Source organism: Pristiophorus japonicus, chromosome 14 (genome assembly GCF_044704955.1).
Source record: "Pristiophorus japonicus isolate sPriJap1 chromosome 14, sPriJap1.hap1, whole genome shotgun sequence".
Taxonomy (NCBI): Eukaryota; Metazoa; Chordata; class Chondrichthyes; family Pristiophoridae; genus Pristiophorus; species Pristiophorus japonicus.
The window spans coordinates 25,221,999-25,241,989 of NC_091990.1; the positions used below are offsets into that span (position 1 = coordinate 25,221,999).

Here is a 19,991-nt window from a genome sequence, read left to right on the forward strand (position 1 = left end):
GCCTGTGAAGAGACCCTCAGTCACTCAACCAGGAAACACTAGGACTGGTTTGATGAGAATGACCAGGAGATCCAAAAGCTAATAGATCGCAAGCGCAGGGCATTTCTGAGCCTTAAACAACAACCCAACTCGGGAGCAGCAAGCCAACATTACAGATGGCTGAAGGCTGAGGTCCAACAAAAAACTCGGAACCTAAAAAACAAATGGTGGATGGAGAAAGCACAGGAGATACAGCAGCTGGCCGACAGCCATGATGTGCGAGGATTCTTCACTGCAGTCAAGGCCACCTACAGCCCAAACACCCAAGGCCCCACCCCACTGCTGGCCAAGAACGGGGAAACACTCATCAAGGACACCGAGGCAGTCAGGACCCGCTGGAAGGAGCACTTTGAATATCTCCACAATAGAGACTCTGCCTTTGACGTGAGTGTCCTCGATTCCATCCCACAGCATGCTACCCGCCACCACCTCAGTAAAACCCCAGCCCTGTACGAGGTAGAAAAAGCCATAAGACAGCTTAAGAACAGCAAGGCTATGGGAGTGGATGGAATCCCCACTGAGGCACTGAAGTATGGCGGAGAGGCACTGTTGGCGTGAATGCATGACCTCATCTCTCTCATCTGGAGAAAGGAGCGCATGCCGGGAGATCTCAGAGATGCAGTGAACGTGACCATCTTTAAAAAAGGGGACAAGTCCGACTGCGGCAACTATAGAGGAATCTCCCTGTTATCAGCCATTGGGAAAGTCATTGCTAGAGTCCTCCTCAACTGTCTTCTCCCTGTGGCTGAGGAGCTCCTCCTGGAGTCACAGTGTGGATTTCATCCCCTACGAGGCACAACGGACATGATTTTTACAGCACGACAACTGCAAGAAAAATTCAGGGGACAGCATCAGCCCTTATACATGGCCTTCTTCGACCTTACACAGGCCTTTGACACTATCAACCGCGAGGGTCTATGGAGCGTCCTCCTCCATTTCGGATGCCCCCAAAAGTCACCATCCTCCACCTGCTCCACGATGAAATGCAGGCTGCGATCCTTACCAACAGATCCATTACAGATCCAATCCACTTCTGGACCAGGGTCAAGTAGGGCTGTGTCATCGCTCCAATCCTCTTCTCAATCTTCCTCGTTGCCATGCTCTACCTCACAGTCAACAAGCTCCACGCTGGAGTGGAACTAAACTACAAAACCAGTGGGAACATGTTCAACCTTTGCCGTCTCCAGACCAGGTCCAAGACCACCCCAACCTCTGTCGTTGAGCTACAGTTCGCGGACGATGCCTGTGTCTGCGCACATACAGAGGCTGAACTCCAAGTCATAGTCAACGTATTCACTGAGGCATACGAAAGCATGGGCTTTACGTTAAACATCCATAAGACAAAGGTCCTCCAGCAACCTGTCTCCGCCACACAGTACTGCCGCCCAGTCATCAAGATCCACAGTGCGGCCCTGGACGACGTGGACCATTTCCCATACCTCGGGAGCCTCTTATCAACAAGAGCAGACTTTGATGACGAAATTCAACACCGCCTCCAGTGCACCAGTGCAGCCTTCAGCCGCCTGAGGAAAAGAGTGTTTGAAGATCAGGCCCTCAAATCTGCTGCAAAGCTCATGGTCTACAGGGCTGTAGCAATACCTGCCCTCCTGTATGTCTCAGAGACATGGACCATGTATAGTAGACACCTCAAGTCGCTGGAGAAATACCTCCAACGATGTCTCCGCAAGATCCTGAAAATCCCCTGGGAGGACAGACGCACCAATGTTAGCGTCCTCGACCAGGCCAACATCCCCAGCATTGAAGCACTGACCACACTTGATCAGCTCCGCTGGGCAGACCACATTGTTCGCATGCCAGACACGAGACTACCAAAGCAAGCGCTCTATTCAGATTTCCTTCATGGCAAATGAGCCAAAGGTGGGCAGAGGAAACATTACAAGGACACCCTCAAAGCCTCCCTGATAAAGTGCAACATCCCCACTGACACCTGGGAGTCCCTGTCCAAAGACCGCCTTAAGTGGAGGAAGTGCATCCACTGAGCACCTCCTCATCGCCGAGAGCATGCAGAAATCAAAACGCAGGCAATGGAAGGAGCGTGCGGAAATCCAGTCCCACCCACCCTTTCCCTCAACGACTATCTGTCCCACCTGTAACAGGGACTGTGGTTCTCGTATTGGACTGTTTAGCCACCTAAGGACCTATTTTTAGAGTGGAAGCAAGTCTTCCTCGATTCCAAGGGACTGCCTATGATGATGATGATGGCTGTTATAATGTAGGAGGGAAGGAATTGCAGAGCTTAGGACCGAGGCAGCTGAAGGCACATCCCCCAATGGTGGAGCGAAGGAAGGGGCTCGAGATAAGAAGGAGCAAGGACATAGAGGGATTTGAACATGAGGATGAGAGTATTAAAATTGAGGTGCTGGTGGACTGGGAGCCAATGTAGGTCAGCAAGAACAGGATTGTTGGGTGAATGGGACGTGGTACGTGTTAGGATACAGGCAGAAGATTTTTGGATGAGCTCAAATTTTAGAGGGTGGAAATGAGAGGCCAGCTAGGGGAGCATTGGAATAGTCAGGTCTGGAGGTAACAAAAGCATGGATAAGAGTTTCAGCAGCAGGAGGGCTGAGGCAGGGGCGGAGACAGGCAATGTTACGGAGGTGAATGTAGGCAGTGTTGGTGATGGAGAGGATATGGGGTCGGAAGCTCAGCTCAGGCGAGCAGTCTGGTTCAACCTGAAACAGGGGATTGAATCAATGGATAGGGAATGGTGTTTCTGGTGGGGGCCGAAGGCAATGGTTTCAGTCTTCCCAATGTTTTATTGGATGAAATTTTGGAACATCCAGGACAGGATGTCGGACAAGCAGTGTGACAAATCCAAGGCAGTGGAAGGATCGAGAGAGAGAGATGCTGGTGAGGTAGAGCTGGATGACATCAGTGTACATGTGGAAACTGATGTTATGTCGGGCGCTAAACTGACGGCGCTAAAAGTCCCGGCCCCGGAAAGTTACCGCCTCTAATCAGGGTGTGGGGCAATTTCACCCCCAAAGCTTATAAAGTTTAGCATTGCTGGTGGCAAGTTGAATGATTTTACAAAAATGTATTTATTCATTCATAGCATATGGGCCTCGTTGGCTAGGCCGCCATTTATTGCCCATCCCTTGTTGCCCCTGAGAAGGTGTTGGTGAGCCGTCTTCTTGAATCATTGCAGTCTATGTGGTGAAGCTGCTCCCACGTGTTGTTAGGGAGGGAGTTTCAGGATTTTGATCCAGTAGCAATGAAGGAACAGCCGATATACGTCCAAGTCAGAATGGTGTATGACTTGGATGAGAACTTGTTTACACTAGCTTATAAGAGTGGGACTGTTACGCCCTCAAAGCCTCCTTGAAAAAATGCAACATCCCCACCAACACTTGGGAATACTTGGCCCAAAACTGTTGAAAGTGGAGGAGGAGTATCCGAGAAGGCACTGAACACTTCGAGTCTCTTCACCAGGAGCACGTGGAAGCCAAGCACAAAAAGTGGAAGGAGCACACGATAAATCAAACATTCCGTCCACCCGTCCCTCCAACCACTGTCTGCCCCACCTATGACAGAAATTGTAGATTCCGCATTGGTCTCATCAGTCACCTGAGAACTCATTTTAGCGTGGAAGCAAGTCATCATCAACTCCGGGGGACTGCCTAAGAGAGAGAGAGTTATAGCATGTTATGCATAATGCATACTAGCATGAAGATGTGTCTCTTTAAGAACAGAAAGCTGTTGATTAAACAAAGGATCATTCAAAGTTTTATTGTTCTATGGTGTAGAAGATTGGAAAGTGCTTATAAGTTTCAAACTTCAGGTCAGAAGAACCCAGCATTAAGATTACTTGATCAATAAGATATTTTCTGTTATTGTTCTCTAAGATTGCAAATGATTGGATTTCTATTTTTTTAGTTGACGCAAAATTTGCATATAGAAATGTGACACCCAAGTGTGACATAAAGAAAGACTTGCATTTATATAGCAACCACTGGATGTCTTAAAGTGTTTTACAGCCAATGAAGTGCTTTTGTAATGTAGTCACTGTTGTAATGTGGGAAACGCAGCAGCCAATTGTGCACAGCAAGCTTCCACAAACAACAATGTGCCCATGACCAGATAATCTGTTTTTTTCGTTATGTTGATTGAGGGATAAATATTGGCCAGGATACCAGGGATAATTCCGCTGCTCTTCTTCGAAATAGTGCCATGAGGATCTTTTACATCCACCTGCGAGTGCAGGTGGGGCCTCAGTTTAACATCTCATACGCAAGACGGCACCTTAACAGTGCAGCACTCTCTCAGCACTGCACTGGAGTGTCAGCCTAGATTTATGTCCCTAGAGTGGGACTTGATCCCACAACCTTCTGACTCAGAGGTAAGTGTGTTACCCACTGAGCCACAACTGGAATGTTTATTGTCAATGTAGATAAATAGATATACAGATCAATGCAGCATAATTCCTCAATGGGCAAAAAAAATAGAAACATCGAAAATAGGTGCAGGAGTAGGCCATTCAGCCCTTCGAGCCTGCACCACCATTCAATAAGATCATGGCTGATCATTCACCTCAGCAACCAGTGTGAAAACAGATCGAATGAAAAGTTCACATCTTGCTGACCTCTGTTTGTCCTAGAGCATGTGCTACTTTTGTATAAAAGCCATGGACAAATGTTGGAGGCATGTGTAGTGAACAATTATGGTGGTCTGGTAGTAGTGATCACAAAAACTTTGTCTGGTGGGTATGGTTGGAAACGTTCTAAAAGTGTTCAAGAGAAAAATTAAAACAAATGGAACTTCCTTAAAGTGGCAAGAGGAGAGAAAGAATTGGGAATATGGTAATGGGGCAAGTCAGTGGGGATGAGATCAATCCAAAAAGCCGTAGGCTTGTTGGGTCTATTGTACATTGTGCAGATGTAGAAGAGGAAATTAGATGTGTGTACATTGAAATATGAGTAGTGTGAAAGGAAAAGAGAGGCACACAGACTTCCAACATTTCTGTTTGTGTTGGGCTGTGAAGTGTATTTGTGTCTATAAAGTAACTTTGGAATGAAACACCCTTGTTGGACTTTAATATTTTTGCTGTTATTCTACTATGTGGTTTCTCAGTAGTTTGGTTTGGAGACGCTTAGTCCTACTAACCGGCCTCCATGTTGCCAGACACCAAAAGAAAGGTCCAAAAGAATTGTTTTCGCTCACATAGTCACCCAGCATAGGAAGCAGAAAATCATAGACTACAGAAGCAGGCCATTCAGCCCATCGTGCCTATGCTGGCTTTTGAAAGAGCTATCCAATTAGTCCCACTCCACTGCTCTTTTCCCATAGCCCTGCACATTTTCCCCCTTCAAGTATTTATCAAATTCAATTTTGAAAGTTATTATTGAATCTGCTTCCACCGCCCTTATAGGCAGTGACTTCCAGATCATAACTCGTTGCATATTTTTTTTTCCTCTAGTTCATCTCTAGTTCGTTTGCCAATTACTTTAAATGAGTGTCCTTTGGTTACTGATCCTTCTGCCAGAGGAAACCGTTTCTCCTTATTTACTGTATCAATATCCTTCATGATTTTAAACACATCTAACAAATCTCCCCTTAACCTTCTGTGCTCTAAGGAGAACAACCCCAGCTACGATAGTTCCTCCATGTAACTGAAGTCTTTCATCGCTGGTATCATTCTAGTAAATCTCCTCTGCACCCTCTCTAATGCCTTGACATCCTTCCTAAAGTGTGATGCCCAGAATTGGGTACAATACTTCAGCTGAGCCTAACCAGTATTTCATAAAAGTTTAGCATGAATTCCTTGCTTTTGTAATGGAGCCGAAATTGCCCCGCGCTGGTCTTGGGGTGGTCAAATCGACACAGCTGTTTTTTTGCCCCGGCGTAACATTGGCCTCTTTAAAGAAATAAAATACTGCTGGCGGTAACCTTGCAATGTTGCAGAGTTCGCGGAGCACTTGCGCGGCACTCATGGCGCGCGACATAGAAACATAGAAACATAGAAAATAGGTGCAGGAGTAGGCCATTCGGCCCTTCTAGCCTGCACCGCCATTCAATGAGTTCATGGCTGAACTTTCAACTTCAGTACCCCATTCCTGCTTTCTCGCCATACCCCTTGATCCCCCGAGTAGTAAGGACCTCATCTAACTCCTTTTTGAATATATTTAGTGAATTGGCCTCAACAACTTTCTGTGGTAGAGAATTCCACAGGTTCACCACTCTCTGGGTGAAGAAGTTCCTCCGCATCTCGGTCCTAAATGGCTTACCCCTTATCCTTAGACTGTGACCTCTGGTTCTGGACTTCCCCAACATTGGGAACATTCTTCCTGCATCTAACCTGTCTAAACCCTTCAGAATTTTAAACGTTTCTATGAGGTCCCCTCATACATTCAGTACTGCACTCTGCACATTAGCATGGCGCTGACGACATGCCACGCCATGCGCCGTGTCGCAACGACCCTCCCCTTCTCTTAAAGGGGAGGACCGCTGAGATCTGAGCAGCAACTTCAGTGCCACCCACTGGGTCTCCAGGGAGGGTCTCGGCCGGGAGAAGAGGGGGTGTCGGGCTGCCTGTTGGTGGCCTGGCCAAACCTGGCCATTGTTGGGCCGACTGAAAAGTCGGCCGACACAAAAAAGATGGCGGCCGCCTTGGCGCCACCTCCCCTTTAAGGGCGGCTAGGGCGCCACAGCCACTGCAGCTGGTCACACCGGAATAATAGTTCTGCACGCACAGCGATGATGTCACTGCCGTGCGTGCACCGAGCCACTGCGCTAATCATTGGGTGGGGTGCGGCGCTAAGCCTGTTGCGCACTCCAAGCCCTGGGGTCAATTCCAGAGGGAGCGCTCTGGCCACTGCGCTTGGGCGAAAACCCTTTAATGCCCCGTTATCGCTGGCCGGCAACGCTAAGTGGCCCTGCGTAAAGGGGCAATTTCGGCTCCTCTGCCTCTGTTAATAAAGCCAAGGATCCTGTATTCCTTTTTAACAGCCTTCTCAACTTGTCCTGTAACCTGCAAAGATTTGTGTACATACACTCCCAAGTCTCTCTGTTCCTGCACCCCCTTTAAAATTGTACAATTTAGTTTATATTGCCACTCCTCATTCTTCCTACCAAAATGCATCACTTCGCACTTCTCTGCATTAAATTTCATCTGCCATGTGTCTGCCCATTTCGCCAGTCTGTCTATGTCCTCCTGAAGTATATTACTATTCTCATCACTGTTTACTACAATTCCAAATTTTGTGTCATCTGTGTCCTGTGTACCCAAGTCCAGGCAAGTAATATATGTCAAAAAGAGCAGTGGTCCTACTATCGATCCCTGGGGGACACCACTGTATACTTCCCTCTACTCTCTGCTTTTTGCACCTTAGCCAGTTATGTATCCATGCAGTTACTGCCCCTGGGCTTCAATTTTGCTAACATGGACATATATCGGCTGTTCCTTCATCGTCACTGGGTCAAAATCCTGAAACTCCGTACCTAACAGCACTGTGGGAGTACCTTCACTACATGGACTGCAGCGGTTCAAGAAGGCAGTTCACCACCACCTTCTCAAGGACAGTTAGGGATGAGCAATAAATGCTGGCCTTGACATCGACACCCACATCCCATGTACAAACCAATAAATAAAAAAGTATGTGGTACTTTATCAAATGCCTTTTGAAAGTGCATGTACTCAACATCAACTGCACTACCCTCATCAAAAAGAAAGAAAAACTTGCATTTATATAGCGCCTTTCATGACCTCACGATGTCCTGAAGCCCTTTAAAGCTAATGAAGTACTTTTGAAGTGTATTCACTGTACTAGGAAATATGACATATATAGGAAATATGACAGCCAATTTGCACACAGCAAGGTTCCACAAATAGCAATGTGATAATGACCAGATAATCTGTTTTTGTGATGTTGATCAACCCTCTCCGTTACTTCAGCAAAAAACTCAATCGAGTTAGCCAAACACCATTTGCCTTTAACAAATTCATGCTGGCTTTAATTTATTAACCCATATTTTTCTACGTGCCAATTAATTTTGTCCCAGATTATTCTCTCTCTAAGTTTCCCCACCATCAACTTTAGGCTGACTGGCCTGTAGTTGTCGGGTTTATCCCTCTCCCCTTTTTTGAACAGGGGTATAATATTTGCAATCCTCCAGTACTCTGGCACTACTTCCATATCTAAGGAGAAATTAGAAGATTGTGGCCTCAGAGCCTCTGCATTTTCCACCCTTACTTCCCTCAGTAACCTAGGATCTATCCTATTCGGATGAGGTGACTTTTTTACTTTGAGCTCTGCTGCCCATTATCTATTTAAAACCTATCCAATTTCGCTACTACTTTCTCTTTTACTGTGACAAATACTCAACTCATCAATCACCTACCTGCCCTTGATTCTGAGTGGGTCCTATAAGTGAGTCCCTCATAGCATAAACATTCCACCATGCATGTGCTGCACACTTTCACAACACGTAGTCTGTGAGTGTTTAGTTCAATGTTATTGAGGGAACTGGTTATTTGCACTGTAAAATGTAATCGTCCTGTTTTCTGCTTTATTAGTACCGCACGTTCAGCTTCAGCTCACCCCTTAGAAACTCCACTTCCTGGGTATATTAAAGACCTTTCCTGTAAAACAACATTTTCAAAATGGTTACAAATCTGCTGGTGTCTTTGTTTCCAAATGCTCTCTTGGAAGCATTTTACCTCCAGGCTTATTCCATCACTGTAGGTCGCAAGGTGCCCTTCCATGTTCTGTCTCCATATATATTAACAGAAAGCTGTTGCCCATCTCTTTCTGAGCCACACATAACTCCAAGTGTTTGCATTGCTTTCTCAAAATTTAATTGGCCAATTGTAATTATGACCATTGCAAATGTTGGTCACTTTATTTCCCAACATGTCGAATTTTGTTTGATGTCGCTCCTCTGAATTGCCTTGGGACGTTTTGTTACACTAAAAGTGCTATATAAATGCAAGTTGTTATTGTTGTTGTTGTAAATCCAAATTTTTGTATCATTTTCTAGCAATCATGTGGGCCAATTGTAATCGTAACCATTTCAGGCAAATGTTAGTCACTTTCCAGCAATTTCAGTGGCCAATAATAAACATTCTGTTTGCTTCTGCCCTTTTCGAAATAGTGCCATGGGACCTTTTACATCCACCTCAGGAAGTAGAGGGTAGATTGAGGCTGGGGATCAATTGAAAATTTCATAACTGAGATTGATAGATTTTTGTTCGACAAGGGTTATGGCACCAAGGCGGGTACATGGAGTTGAGGTACACATCAGCCATGATCTAATTGAATGGTGGAACAGGCTCGAAGGCCTCCTCCTGTCCCTGTGTTCCTTAATAGGGCCTCAGTTTAACACCTATTTAACACCTTAAACATTCACTCTCTCCACCGTGGCGGCACTGTGTATCATCTACAAGATACACTGCATCAAACCGCCATAGCTTCTTCGACCGGGCTTCCTAAACCCACGACCTCCACCACCTAGAAGGACAAGGGCAGCAGGCACATGGGAACACCACCTCTAAGTTCCCATCCAAGTCACACATTCACTGCCCCTTTAATGCCATTGGCTTCAATTTTGCTAACATAGACCTATATCGGCTGTTCCTTCATTGTTGCTGGGTCAAAATCCTGTAATTCCCAAGCAGGAGCACCTTCACCACACAGACTGCAGCGATTCAAGAAGGCGACTCACCACCACCTTCTCAAGGGTAATTAGGGATGGACAATAAATGCTGGCCTTGCCAGCGACGCCCACATCCCAAGAATGAAAAAAAAAACTGATCCAAAAGAACTGCACTGGGAGTGTCATCCTGGATTTTGTGCTCAAGTCTCTGAACCCACACCTTCAGATGCTAGTGTGTTACCCACTGAGCCACAGCTGACACCGTAAACTTAATACCTTAATTTGTAAACTTGCCATGTTTGTTACTCAATGACGATACCCACGATATGACTAAGTAAAGATTTCTGCTTTACTAATGAATAGATTTCCATTTTATAGCTGAGTACAGATGTTGAGTAAAGTATAATAAAGCTAGCAACTTTTACCCAATCTATGAGTGGCTGGAGATGCCTGGCTTCTGATTGGCTTGAGTTGCCTGGTCTCTGATTGGCTGGATATACTTGGTCTCTGATTGTGTGGCGATATCTGTTCTGTGATTGTGTGGAGAGCCCTATTCTATAATTGGGTAGTGATGCCTGGTCTCTGATTGAGTGGAGATGCCTGGTCTGTGATTGTGTGGCGAAACCTGTTCTATCTCTGATTGGGTGGAGATGCCTGATCTGTGATTGGGTGGAGATAGCTGGTCTGTGATTGTGTGGCGAGACCTGTTCTATCTCTGATTGGGTGGAGATGCCTGCTCTGTAATTGGGTGGAGATGCCTGGACTGTAATTGGATGGCTATACCTGGTCTGTGATTGAATGGAGATGCTTGGTCTGTGATTGGACAGTGACAAACGCATCGGTTTCGCCAATCAGTTTGCACTTTTATGCCTGGGCAGGTCTCCGCGCAGCCAATCAGCTGCTTGTTTCCTGCATTTCCTAGCAACGCAGTAAACAATGCGGTGGTTGGGGCCGGAGCCTCGGACACTGCCGAGCAGCGGAGGCACAGCAGTTCGCTTGGGGCTGCAACACTGGGGACCGGAGAGGCAGAGCTGGAAATACTGGTCAGTGGTGGTGGGGCAAGAGAGGAGCCTAGGCTGGTCAGTGTTGGACAGGATCCTGGGCAGTGCCAGACAGTAGTTAAGCGGCCTGAGCAGCGAGTAGTGTGAAGATAATGAGCTCCCCACTCGCATCCCTTGGAAAGTTAAGGAAAGTCTCGCTACTCCTGCCGGAGCTGCAGGAACACAGGTACGTGGGGTCTGGCTCCCTCCTCCATTCAGTTCTTTTGCTGCAAAATAAACGGATAAAAGTTGACCCCGTATTTAATCCCTGGTGACCCTGGTTAGCATCATGGTTGCAGTACCCAGCACTTCTGAAATGACTGTGCCACACACATTTTCAAACTGGCAAAGACCCACAATGCTCTCTATTTCCATTTAAAGCAGGAATTTGTGACACCCGGTTTACCAGTCTACCCAGCTCCTTCACAGAACCTCCCCCACCCACTCCTAAAAAGGGGGGAGGGACGAGAAATTCCAATTGGTGAGATCAACTTCAATATTTCAATTCCGCCCAACCTTTGTGCTCACTGAAGTAAAGCCAAGGCTTCAACAGAACAGAATCATGTGGATAAGGAACTAATTTACCCTATGACACTCCCAGTGCAGTGCTGAGCGAGTGCTGCACTGTCTGAGGTGCAATCTTTCAGATGAGACGTTAAACTGAGTTTTGTTGAGCCTGCTTTCAGTTGGATGTAAAAATTCCCACGGCACTATTTGAAGACGAGCAGGGGAGTTCTCCCCGGTGTCCTGACTAATATTTATTCCTCAATCAACATCACTTTTTGAAAAAAAAGATTATCTGGTCAGTTAGCATGTTGCTGTTTGAGGGAGCATGCTGTGCGCCAATTAGCTGTCACTTTTCCTACATTACAACAGTGACTGCATTTCAAAAGTACTTAATTGGCTGTAAAGCACTTTGGGGGTCACCTGTGGTCATCAAAGGTGGTATATGAATGCAACTTATCTATCTGTCTGCAGTGTCTAGTGTATTTCTTGATATCAAGACAGAAAGATCCATTGGATGTTATCATGTTCACCGAGGAAGTTAGTATCACCATAGATTCCAACTTCCTCAGTGGACACTCCAGAGAATGAATGGGCAGCATTTAGGTTCTTATTAAAAAATACTTACACCAGAACTTAGCATGTACCTCCTGGAGTCAGGCATGCTGTATTGATCATGCATTTCTCCCGAGCTACATGGAAAAATACATGTATTATCTTGTCACAAAATGGCAAGATCCTGACCGAATGTTGGATTATGTCCTAGGAATGTGATCCTCAAACTGTGACCCTCAGGCTTGTGAGCTCTGCCTGGAGTGGGTTGTCTGATAGTATCCTTCCTAGTACTGCAAACAACAACAACAACTTACATTTATATGGCGCATTTAATGTAGAAAATGTCCCAAGGCACTTAACAAAGGGGATATCAATAAAAATATTTTTGACACCGAGCCACAGAATGAGATATCAGGACAGATGGCCAAAAGCTTTGTCAAGGAGGTAGATTTTAAGGATCATCTTACAAGAAGAACTTGCATTTATATAGCGCCTTTAACATAGTAAAACATTCCAAGGTGCTTCACAGGAGCGTTCTACAACAACATTTGACACTGAATCACATAAGGAGATATTAGGGCAGATGAGGTAGGTTTTAAGTTGTGTCTTAAAGGAGGAGAGAGAGGTAGAGAGGTTTAGGGAGGGAATTCCAGAGCTCAGGGCCTAGGCAGCTGAAGTCACGACCGCCAATGCTGGAGATTTGCAAGAGGCCAGAATTAGAGGAGCACAGAGCTCTCGGAGAGTTGTAGGGCTGGAGGAGGTTGCAGAGATAGGGTGGGGTGAGGCCATGGAGGGATTTGAAAATAAGGCTGAAGATTTTTAAATTGAGGCATTGTCGGACCGGGAGCCAACATAGGTCAGCGAGCACAGGGGTGATGGGTGAACGGGACTTGGCGCGAGTTAGGATGCGGACAGCAGAGTTTTGGATGAGCACAAGTTTATGTCGGATGTAAGATGGGAGGCTAGCCAGGAGTGCATTGGAATAATCAAGTTCAGAGCTAACAAAGGCATGGATAAGGGTTGCTGCAGCAAATGAGCTGAGGCAAGGTTAGAGTCGGGTGATGTTAGAGTCGGGTGATGTTCGAGTTGGAAGTAGATCTGGCTCAGCTTCAGACAGTTGCCAGGTTGACAGTTCGTCAAATAGTGCGGTGGGATCTTTCAAATCCACCTGAGAGGCCAGACCGGGGCCTCAGTTTAGCGTCTCATCCGAAAGACGGCACCTTTGAACTGCACTGGGAATGTCAGCTTGGATTATGGGGCTTGAGTCTCTCGAATGGGGGCTTGAACCCACAATCTGCTCATTCACTAGCGAGAGTGCTACCACTGAGTCATGGCTGACACCTCTAAACCATTTGTAATTGTATATATTTATTCTTTATTTTGTACATTCAGAAATGTTTCCCCTTTCTGTTCAAATAATTGAATAAAGAAAGAATTTGCATTTATAGAGCTGTCAGTACTGTCTCGTGCCATTGTTTTAATTTATTTTGGTGTATTTTCCACAGCAAGCGAGCAGTGTGCATTAAAGATGACTGTTACACAGGTAAGACAGGCCAATTTAGGCGGATACTTTCAAACTCTAATCCTGTTGTAGTCTGTTGTCACTGTAACCAGCAGCAGCTGCTGAAAAGTCTCAGTACCAGACCTCTACCTGTGGCTCTACAATCTAAAGAGGTTTCTCACCAGAGCCTGCCTGATTGTCCCATGGGCAGCAACATTTTCCAGTGTGGGACTGGCCCCGGTCTCTGCTGAGCGAGCTGACCGCTGGAGTGGCGAGGTGAAGGTCAGCCAGGGCTCCCGTTCCCGATCACCATTGTGACCCCGATTGAAAAGTGCCCGTGTGGATGTGGGTGTGGACAGGAGCGAGCTCGGCTCTGACTCCCCCACCGCCCCACCCCCTAAAATGATGTGGTCTGCCATTACTCGCTGTCTTAAAGTGTAGGAATCTGCTGGGCCACTGGAGGTGCCTGTGGAACCCGCACACCAGTGAGAGTCAGCGTGTTCAGAGAGGAGTGATTCCAGTTGATCCTTTGTTTTTTAATTGTCCCTGTAACTGTGCTGTAGTTGTCCTATATTTCTTTTGAAATCAGCTAAGTCATGTGCTGAAGGGGTTAAACCCGACGCCAGATAGAGGAGTCACTGAATCATTAGTTTATTCACAAGAAAACCACAAAAGATGCAAAACTAGTAAAGAATAAGCAGGAAAGTAACAGACTCCAGGAGGACATAGGCAGTCTGGTGAGTGAATTGACCAGACACATGGCAGATAAAATTTAACATAGAGAAGTGCGAAATTATGTATTCTGGTAAGAAGAATGAGGAGTGGCAAGATAAACTAAATGGTACAATTTTAAAGGGGGTGCAGGAACAGAGAGACCTGGGGTTTCACATACACAAATCTTTGCAGGTGGCAGTACAAGTTGAGAAGGCTGTTAAAAGCATATATGATCATTGGCTTTATTAATAGAGGAATAGAATGCAAAAGCTAGGAAGTTATGCGAAGCCTTTATAAAACACTGGTTAGGCTCCAGCAGCAGTATTGTGTTCAGTTCTGGACACCACTCTTTAGGAAGGATGTCAAGGCTTGAAGAGGGTGCAGGAGAGTTTTATCAGAATGGAACCAGGGGTGAGAGACTTCCGTTATGTGGAGAGACTGGAGAAGCTTGGAGCATAAAAGTTTAGAGGAGATTCGATAGAGATGTTCAAAATCATGGAAGATTTTGATAGATAACTGAGGAGAAACTGGAGTGTGCAGATTTAAGATGATTGGCAAAAGAACCAAAGGCAACATGAAGGAAACATTTTTTTATGCAGCAAGTTGTTGTAATCTGGAATGCACTGCCTGAAAGGGTGGTGAAAGCAGATTCAATAGTAACATTCAAAAGAGAATTGGATAACATTTACAGATAATGGTGAAAGAGTACGGGAGTGGGTTTAATTGGATAGCTTGATGAAAGAACTGGCAAGGACACTGCTGTATCATTTATTGATGCATGCTGGGAAGTGCAATGGGTAATCACAGTATCCTTTCACATCCGGGGCCTGGGTTGTTGCAATGGAATTATTCCACTCTTTTGTAGCCTGTAAGAGACCTAAGGGATGGTCTGTCTCCCTTGCCACTTGCTTTCAGAAACCCTTCTGTGGACTGTGTCCTCAGTTTCCCTCCTTATCTCCAGAGTTTCCCTCCTTATCTCCAGAGTCTCCCTCTCCCCTGCTTCATGGACAGCAGTGAGCTTCTCTGGACGAGGAGTCCTACAGAAATGTAAGTTGTAATCAGACTGGGATGATCCCAGTGTAAATGGTGTCACCCTGCAGCATAAACTGACCCACTCTTCACCCACGCCCTGTGCGCACAGTACGAGTACAGGCTAACTTCGTAGGATTTGGAGAAATCCAAGTTTGAGACAAAGGGACACGTTTTATGATTTATCATTCCCAGCGCAGAGCTCGGTGAGGAAGCAGTGATCAGCCTACGTGACTCGTGGGAGCCGAGTTTCACTTCCGTCGCCTGGTGTTCATAGCCTCAAAATGGGGTCAGTCAAAGTACCGTCCCCGTTAATCCCAACAAGGAATCCAGCGACATTTTGAAAGGAGCCCAAAGCACCTGCCTGTCTTTGGTGGCCGCAGGGTTGGCAGCCCTCCAGGATTGCCCTGGAAACCCCAGAAATGAAAGACTAATCTCCAAGACATTGCTACAAGCAACACCCGGGAGAAAAATCACAGGGGCAATTAAAAAAATATATATATTTTGAACACATTTATTTTCTAGTTATAAAAGTATCAGACGTGGGGGGAGCCGGGGAAAAGGCTGTTTGACTGAAAGTCAAGAATCATTTAATCGGGTGACAAAGTCTGCTCGCTTTCCGATTGACCATGGGAAGATGGTGCGCCGCGTGGATGGACGTGTCGGGCGAGCAACGATGGGAGCGTAGGGGCGGGGTGGGCAGAGGCAGGAAGTCATACCTCCAGAAATATGTGCAAACCAGAATTGGTAACCCTAGCGGTCAGCCCCTTTTAACCCGCAAGTCACGGTGCAAGGACCCCGATTGTCATTTCAGGTGGGAACTGGTGAGAGTCTGCGATGGACACATTCAAACCCATTCTGTGGGTGGCAGAGCCCCAAGGGACAGTCCGAGGTCAGTTTGGAATAATTTTTGTGGAGTAGGAGTGTGGACCACGGGGTCACTTTTCCCTTTCGGACGGCCGACCGGCAGGTGAAGCCCACCTGTCAATCGTCCACGTGGCGAAGGGGCAGCCGCGCGCACTTCCCTCACTGGCGGTCAAATATTGGCAGACAATGAACGAGCATTAGCAAACACACCGCACAGAGACTCTGGGGTAGAGTTTTCACACACATCTCGGGCATTAAACTGCTACTGTGGATCAATCGGCCATTATAGAAATGGCCCGGTTTTCTTTTCCAATCAATCTCCCTGCCAGAGTTACACCACCCCTAAGCAATTGCTCTATGCGGAGCTCCTTCACAGCAAACAAGCCAAAGGTGGGCAGTGGAAACGTTACAAAGCCTCCCTGGTAAAGTGCGACATCACCACTGACACCTGGGAGTCCCTGGCCGAAGACCGCCCTAGGTGGAGAAAGTGCATCCGGGAGGGCGTTGAGCTCTTCGAATCTCAACGCCGCGAGCGTGAAGAGGTCAGGCGCAGGCAGCGGAAGGAGCGTGTGGTAAATCAGTGCATTCCCCCCCCTTCCCCCGACAAATGTCTGTCCCACCTGTGACAGGGTCTATGGCTCTCGCATTGGACTGTTCAGCCACCAAAAGACTCACTTTGGGAGTGGAAGCAAGTCTTCCTCGATTCCGAGAGACTGCCTATGATGATGAGTAAGTTGAAAATCTACTCTTGTGTCTGACGTGGTCTGTGGTTGTACAATATGCCCTACTGCCCATGCAATACATGGCCTGCAAATTGGGTGAGTATTTCTGCACCAGCAACCATTTGCATTTATATAGTGCCTTTAATGTAGTAAAATGTCCTAAGGAGCTTCACATGGACGTTTTCAAGCAGATTTGACACCGAGCCGCAAAAGGAGATATCAGGGCATGGTCAAAGAGGTAGGCTTTAAGAAGCATCTTAAAGGAGGTAGGGAGGGAATTCCAGCACTTAGGCCCTAGGTAGCTGAAAGCACAGCTGTTAATAGTGGGACGAAGGAAATCGGGGATGTGCAAGAGGCCAGAACTGGAGGAGTGCAGAGATCTCCTAGGGTTGTAGGGCTGGAGGAGGTTAGAGAGATAGGAAGGGCCTTGACACCAGGATGAGAATTTTTAAATGGAGGCGTTGCCACACACTCCAGCATCACAGGGTACTCCATGATGCTATGAACCCTTCCACATGCCTTCAGTACAAAGTTCACCAGCTCCCAGTGGGTGGGGGAGGGGCCCGGGTGTTTATAGGATGTGGGAGAAGAAGGCTTGTATTGCAATACTCCGACACTGTTTTCACAGTTGTGCTCAGCCCTTAGTTTCTGCACACCCTGCAAAGTCGGAAATGTTCCTACAGTGTGAACATGATGCACATTACTGGGAGGATGAAGACCCGACCGGGAAGGTAACAGGACTTCACTCAGCACAAATTGACAGTAAATTGGCCATTGCATTCTGACTGCCTTGGCTGGTATGGTAGATGTCTCACAGGCACAGTCAGAGGCATTGTTTTGATGTGTGTGTTAAGGTACATTGTTGAGATGGTGCAGAGGGAGCTTTACTCTGTATGTAATCTGTGATGTACCTGCTGTGGGAATGTTTGATGGGACAGTGCAGAGGGAGCTTTACTCTGTATCTAATCTGTGATGTACCTGCTGTGGGAATGTTTGATGGGACAGTGCAGAGGGAGCTTTACTCTGAATCTAACCCGTGCTGCACCTGATCTGGGAGTGTTGGATGGGACAGTGTAGAGGGAGCTTTACTCTGTATCTAACCCATGTTGTACCTGCCCTGGGAGTGTTTGATGGGACAGTGTAGAGGGAGCTTTATTCAATTGTAGCAAAGCAATATCCTTAAACCATTTGTCTCTTCCTACAGATGATGAGGCTGCATTACTGAGTGAGATCCTGCCCCCTTTATCATGGTCACACACCTCAATATCGTCTTCTTCCTCCTTGTCATCAAGGTCAAAGGCAAAAGGTATGGTTTGTTATAAGGACCATGAAACATTGGGGAGCAAAAGTGCAGATTGATATCAAGAGTGCTGATCTACATGTGCTTCACAAAGGTATAATTTAAAACATGGACCCCTCAAAATCATGGGTCTAGACATAGTAGATAGAGAGTAACTGTTCCCCTTGGCAGAAGGATTGAAAACCAGAAGACACAGATTTAAGGATTGGTTGGTAGAAGAACCAAAGGCAACATGGGGAAAAACTTTTTTACGCAGCAAGTGATTAGGATCTGGAATTCACTGCCTGAAAGGGTGGTGGAGGCAGATCCAATTCCCTTTTGAAAGCCACAATTGAATAAGTACCTGAAGGAAAAAAATTGCAGGGCCACAGGGAAAGGTTGGCGACGTAGGATTAGCTGAAATGCTCTTGCAGAGAGCCGGCACAGGCCGAATGGCCTCCTTCTGTGCCGTAACCATTCTATAATTCTATGAACCAAAGCAGGAGTTATTTGGAGGAGTGACTATAAGCTTGGTCAAAGAGGTGAGCTTTAAAGGTGGAGAGACCGAGGTGTTCAGGGAGGGAATTCCATAGCGTGGGACCTAGATGTCTGAAGGTGCATTCGCGGAGGAGATGGAGTTGCACAAGAAGCCCAATTCAGACGAGTGAAGAGTTGGTGGTGATGGGGGTGGGTTACAGAGATTGCTGTTGGGAGGGGTGGGGGAGGGTCGTTGGAGGGTGATGCTTGCAGCAGCATACAGATAGCAAAGATTCACAGCGTGTGAAGGATGGGAGGCCGGCCAGGAGAACATTGCAATAGTCGGGTCTTGAGTTGATAAAAGTTATAGATGGGAGTTTCAGCAGCAGTTGGGCTGAGGCAAGGGTGGAGACAGGTAATTTTACGGAGCTGGAAGTAGGAGGTCTTTGTGATGGAGAGGATATGTGGTTGGAAACTCATCTTGGGGTCAACCAGGATGCCGAGGATTCGAACAGTCTGGTTCAATGTGAGACATATGAATGGGGAAGGGATGGATGGATTTATTAAGAAGGATAGAGTTTATGGCAGGGGCCGAAGACGATTACTTCGATCTTCCCAATGATTAGTTTGGCAAAATTGTAGCTCATCCAGAATTGGATGGCAGGCAAGCAGTCTGACAATACAGAGTGAGAGGATCGAGAGAGGTGGTGGAGAGATGGGGCTGGGTGTCAGCAATGTACATACGGAAGCTGATTCCATGTATTTGAGTGGTGTTACAAAAGAGCAGCATGTAGCTGAGGAAGAGGAGGGGGCCAAGAATAGATCCTTGGGGAATTCCAGAGTCAACAATGCAGGGGTGGAACGAGAAGCCATTGCTGGAGATGCTTTGGCTCTTTTTTAATCTTACCCAAACGATCAGATAGGCAAGATTGAAACCAAACAAGGGCAGTTCCACCAAGGTGGGTAATGCAGGAGAGGCAGTGGAGGTGGATGGTGAGGTTGACTGTCAAAAGCTGCAAAGAGGGTAAGAAGGGATAATGCACCACAGTCATATTCAAGGAGATTGTCCTTTGTGATGTTGATTAGGGCTACTTTGATGTTATAGCAGGAGTGGAAACCTTGTTTGTTAAGGCCACGGCAGATAACAAGGCCTATATGGAGAGGGGGATCATGGGAGGATGGAGCGCAAAGGGAACAGCGATGGAAATTTAAATTACTGAGGAGTAGCTCAGGGCAGAGGCTGAGGGAGGATATTGTGGGGAGAAACTCTGGGTGGGACTTGGGGATGTACAGTAGAGCATGACGTTTCTAAATGAGAGTCGCGAGGGCTGGAACATGGCGAGGAGCTTGAAGAAGTAATCAGGGTAGTACTAGAGACAAAAAGGAGAAGGGCAGGAGGAATTTTCTTTCATGCAAAGGGTTGTTAGAATATCGAATCACAAGTGGCTACAGAAGTTGAGAAAATCGCAATGTTTGGGAGGAAATTGGATAAGCACTTGAAGAAAGTAAGTATGAGAGTATGGGGACTGAGCAGGGAAATGGGATTAGAGCAGGGAGCTCCAACCTGGCACTACACCTGCACAAAGGGCTATCCTCTGGGCTGGTTCCTAGGATTGTATTGCATGTTGGATGTTGAGGTAATGTTGATGTAT

General features: G+C 46.7%; 1 protein-coding gene across 2 annotated transcripts in view; it reads left to right on the forward strand.

The window, feature by feature from the left end:
* The first annotated feature begins 10,588 nt into the window (after positions 1-10,588).
* The window catches only part of ubxn11 (UBX domain protein 11), a 68,717-nt gene continuing 59,314 nt past the window's right edge, over positions 10,589-19,991 (forward strand). Inside the window, exons 1-3 of one of the 2 annotated variants that reach the window (XM_070898996.1) lie at positions 10,589-10,878; positions 13,256-13,293; positions 17,788-17,889. In XM_070898996.1, coding sequence (XP_070755097.1) covers positions 10,805-10,878; positions 13,256-13,293; positions 17,788-17,889 — 214 coding nt within the window. In that variant the 5' untranslated portion in view covers positions 10,589-10,804. Of the gene's footprint in view, positions 10,879-13,255; positions 13,294-14,725; positions 15,013-17,787; positions 17,890-19,991 lie in introns of those variants that run through there. The other variant, XM_070898995.1, reaches the window with a different exon arrangement.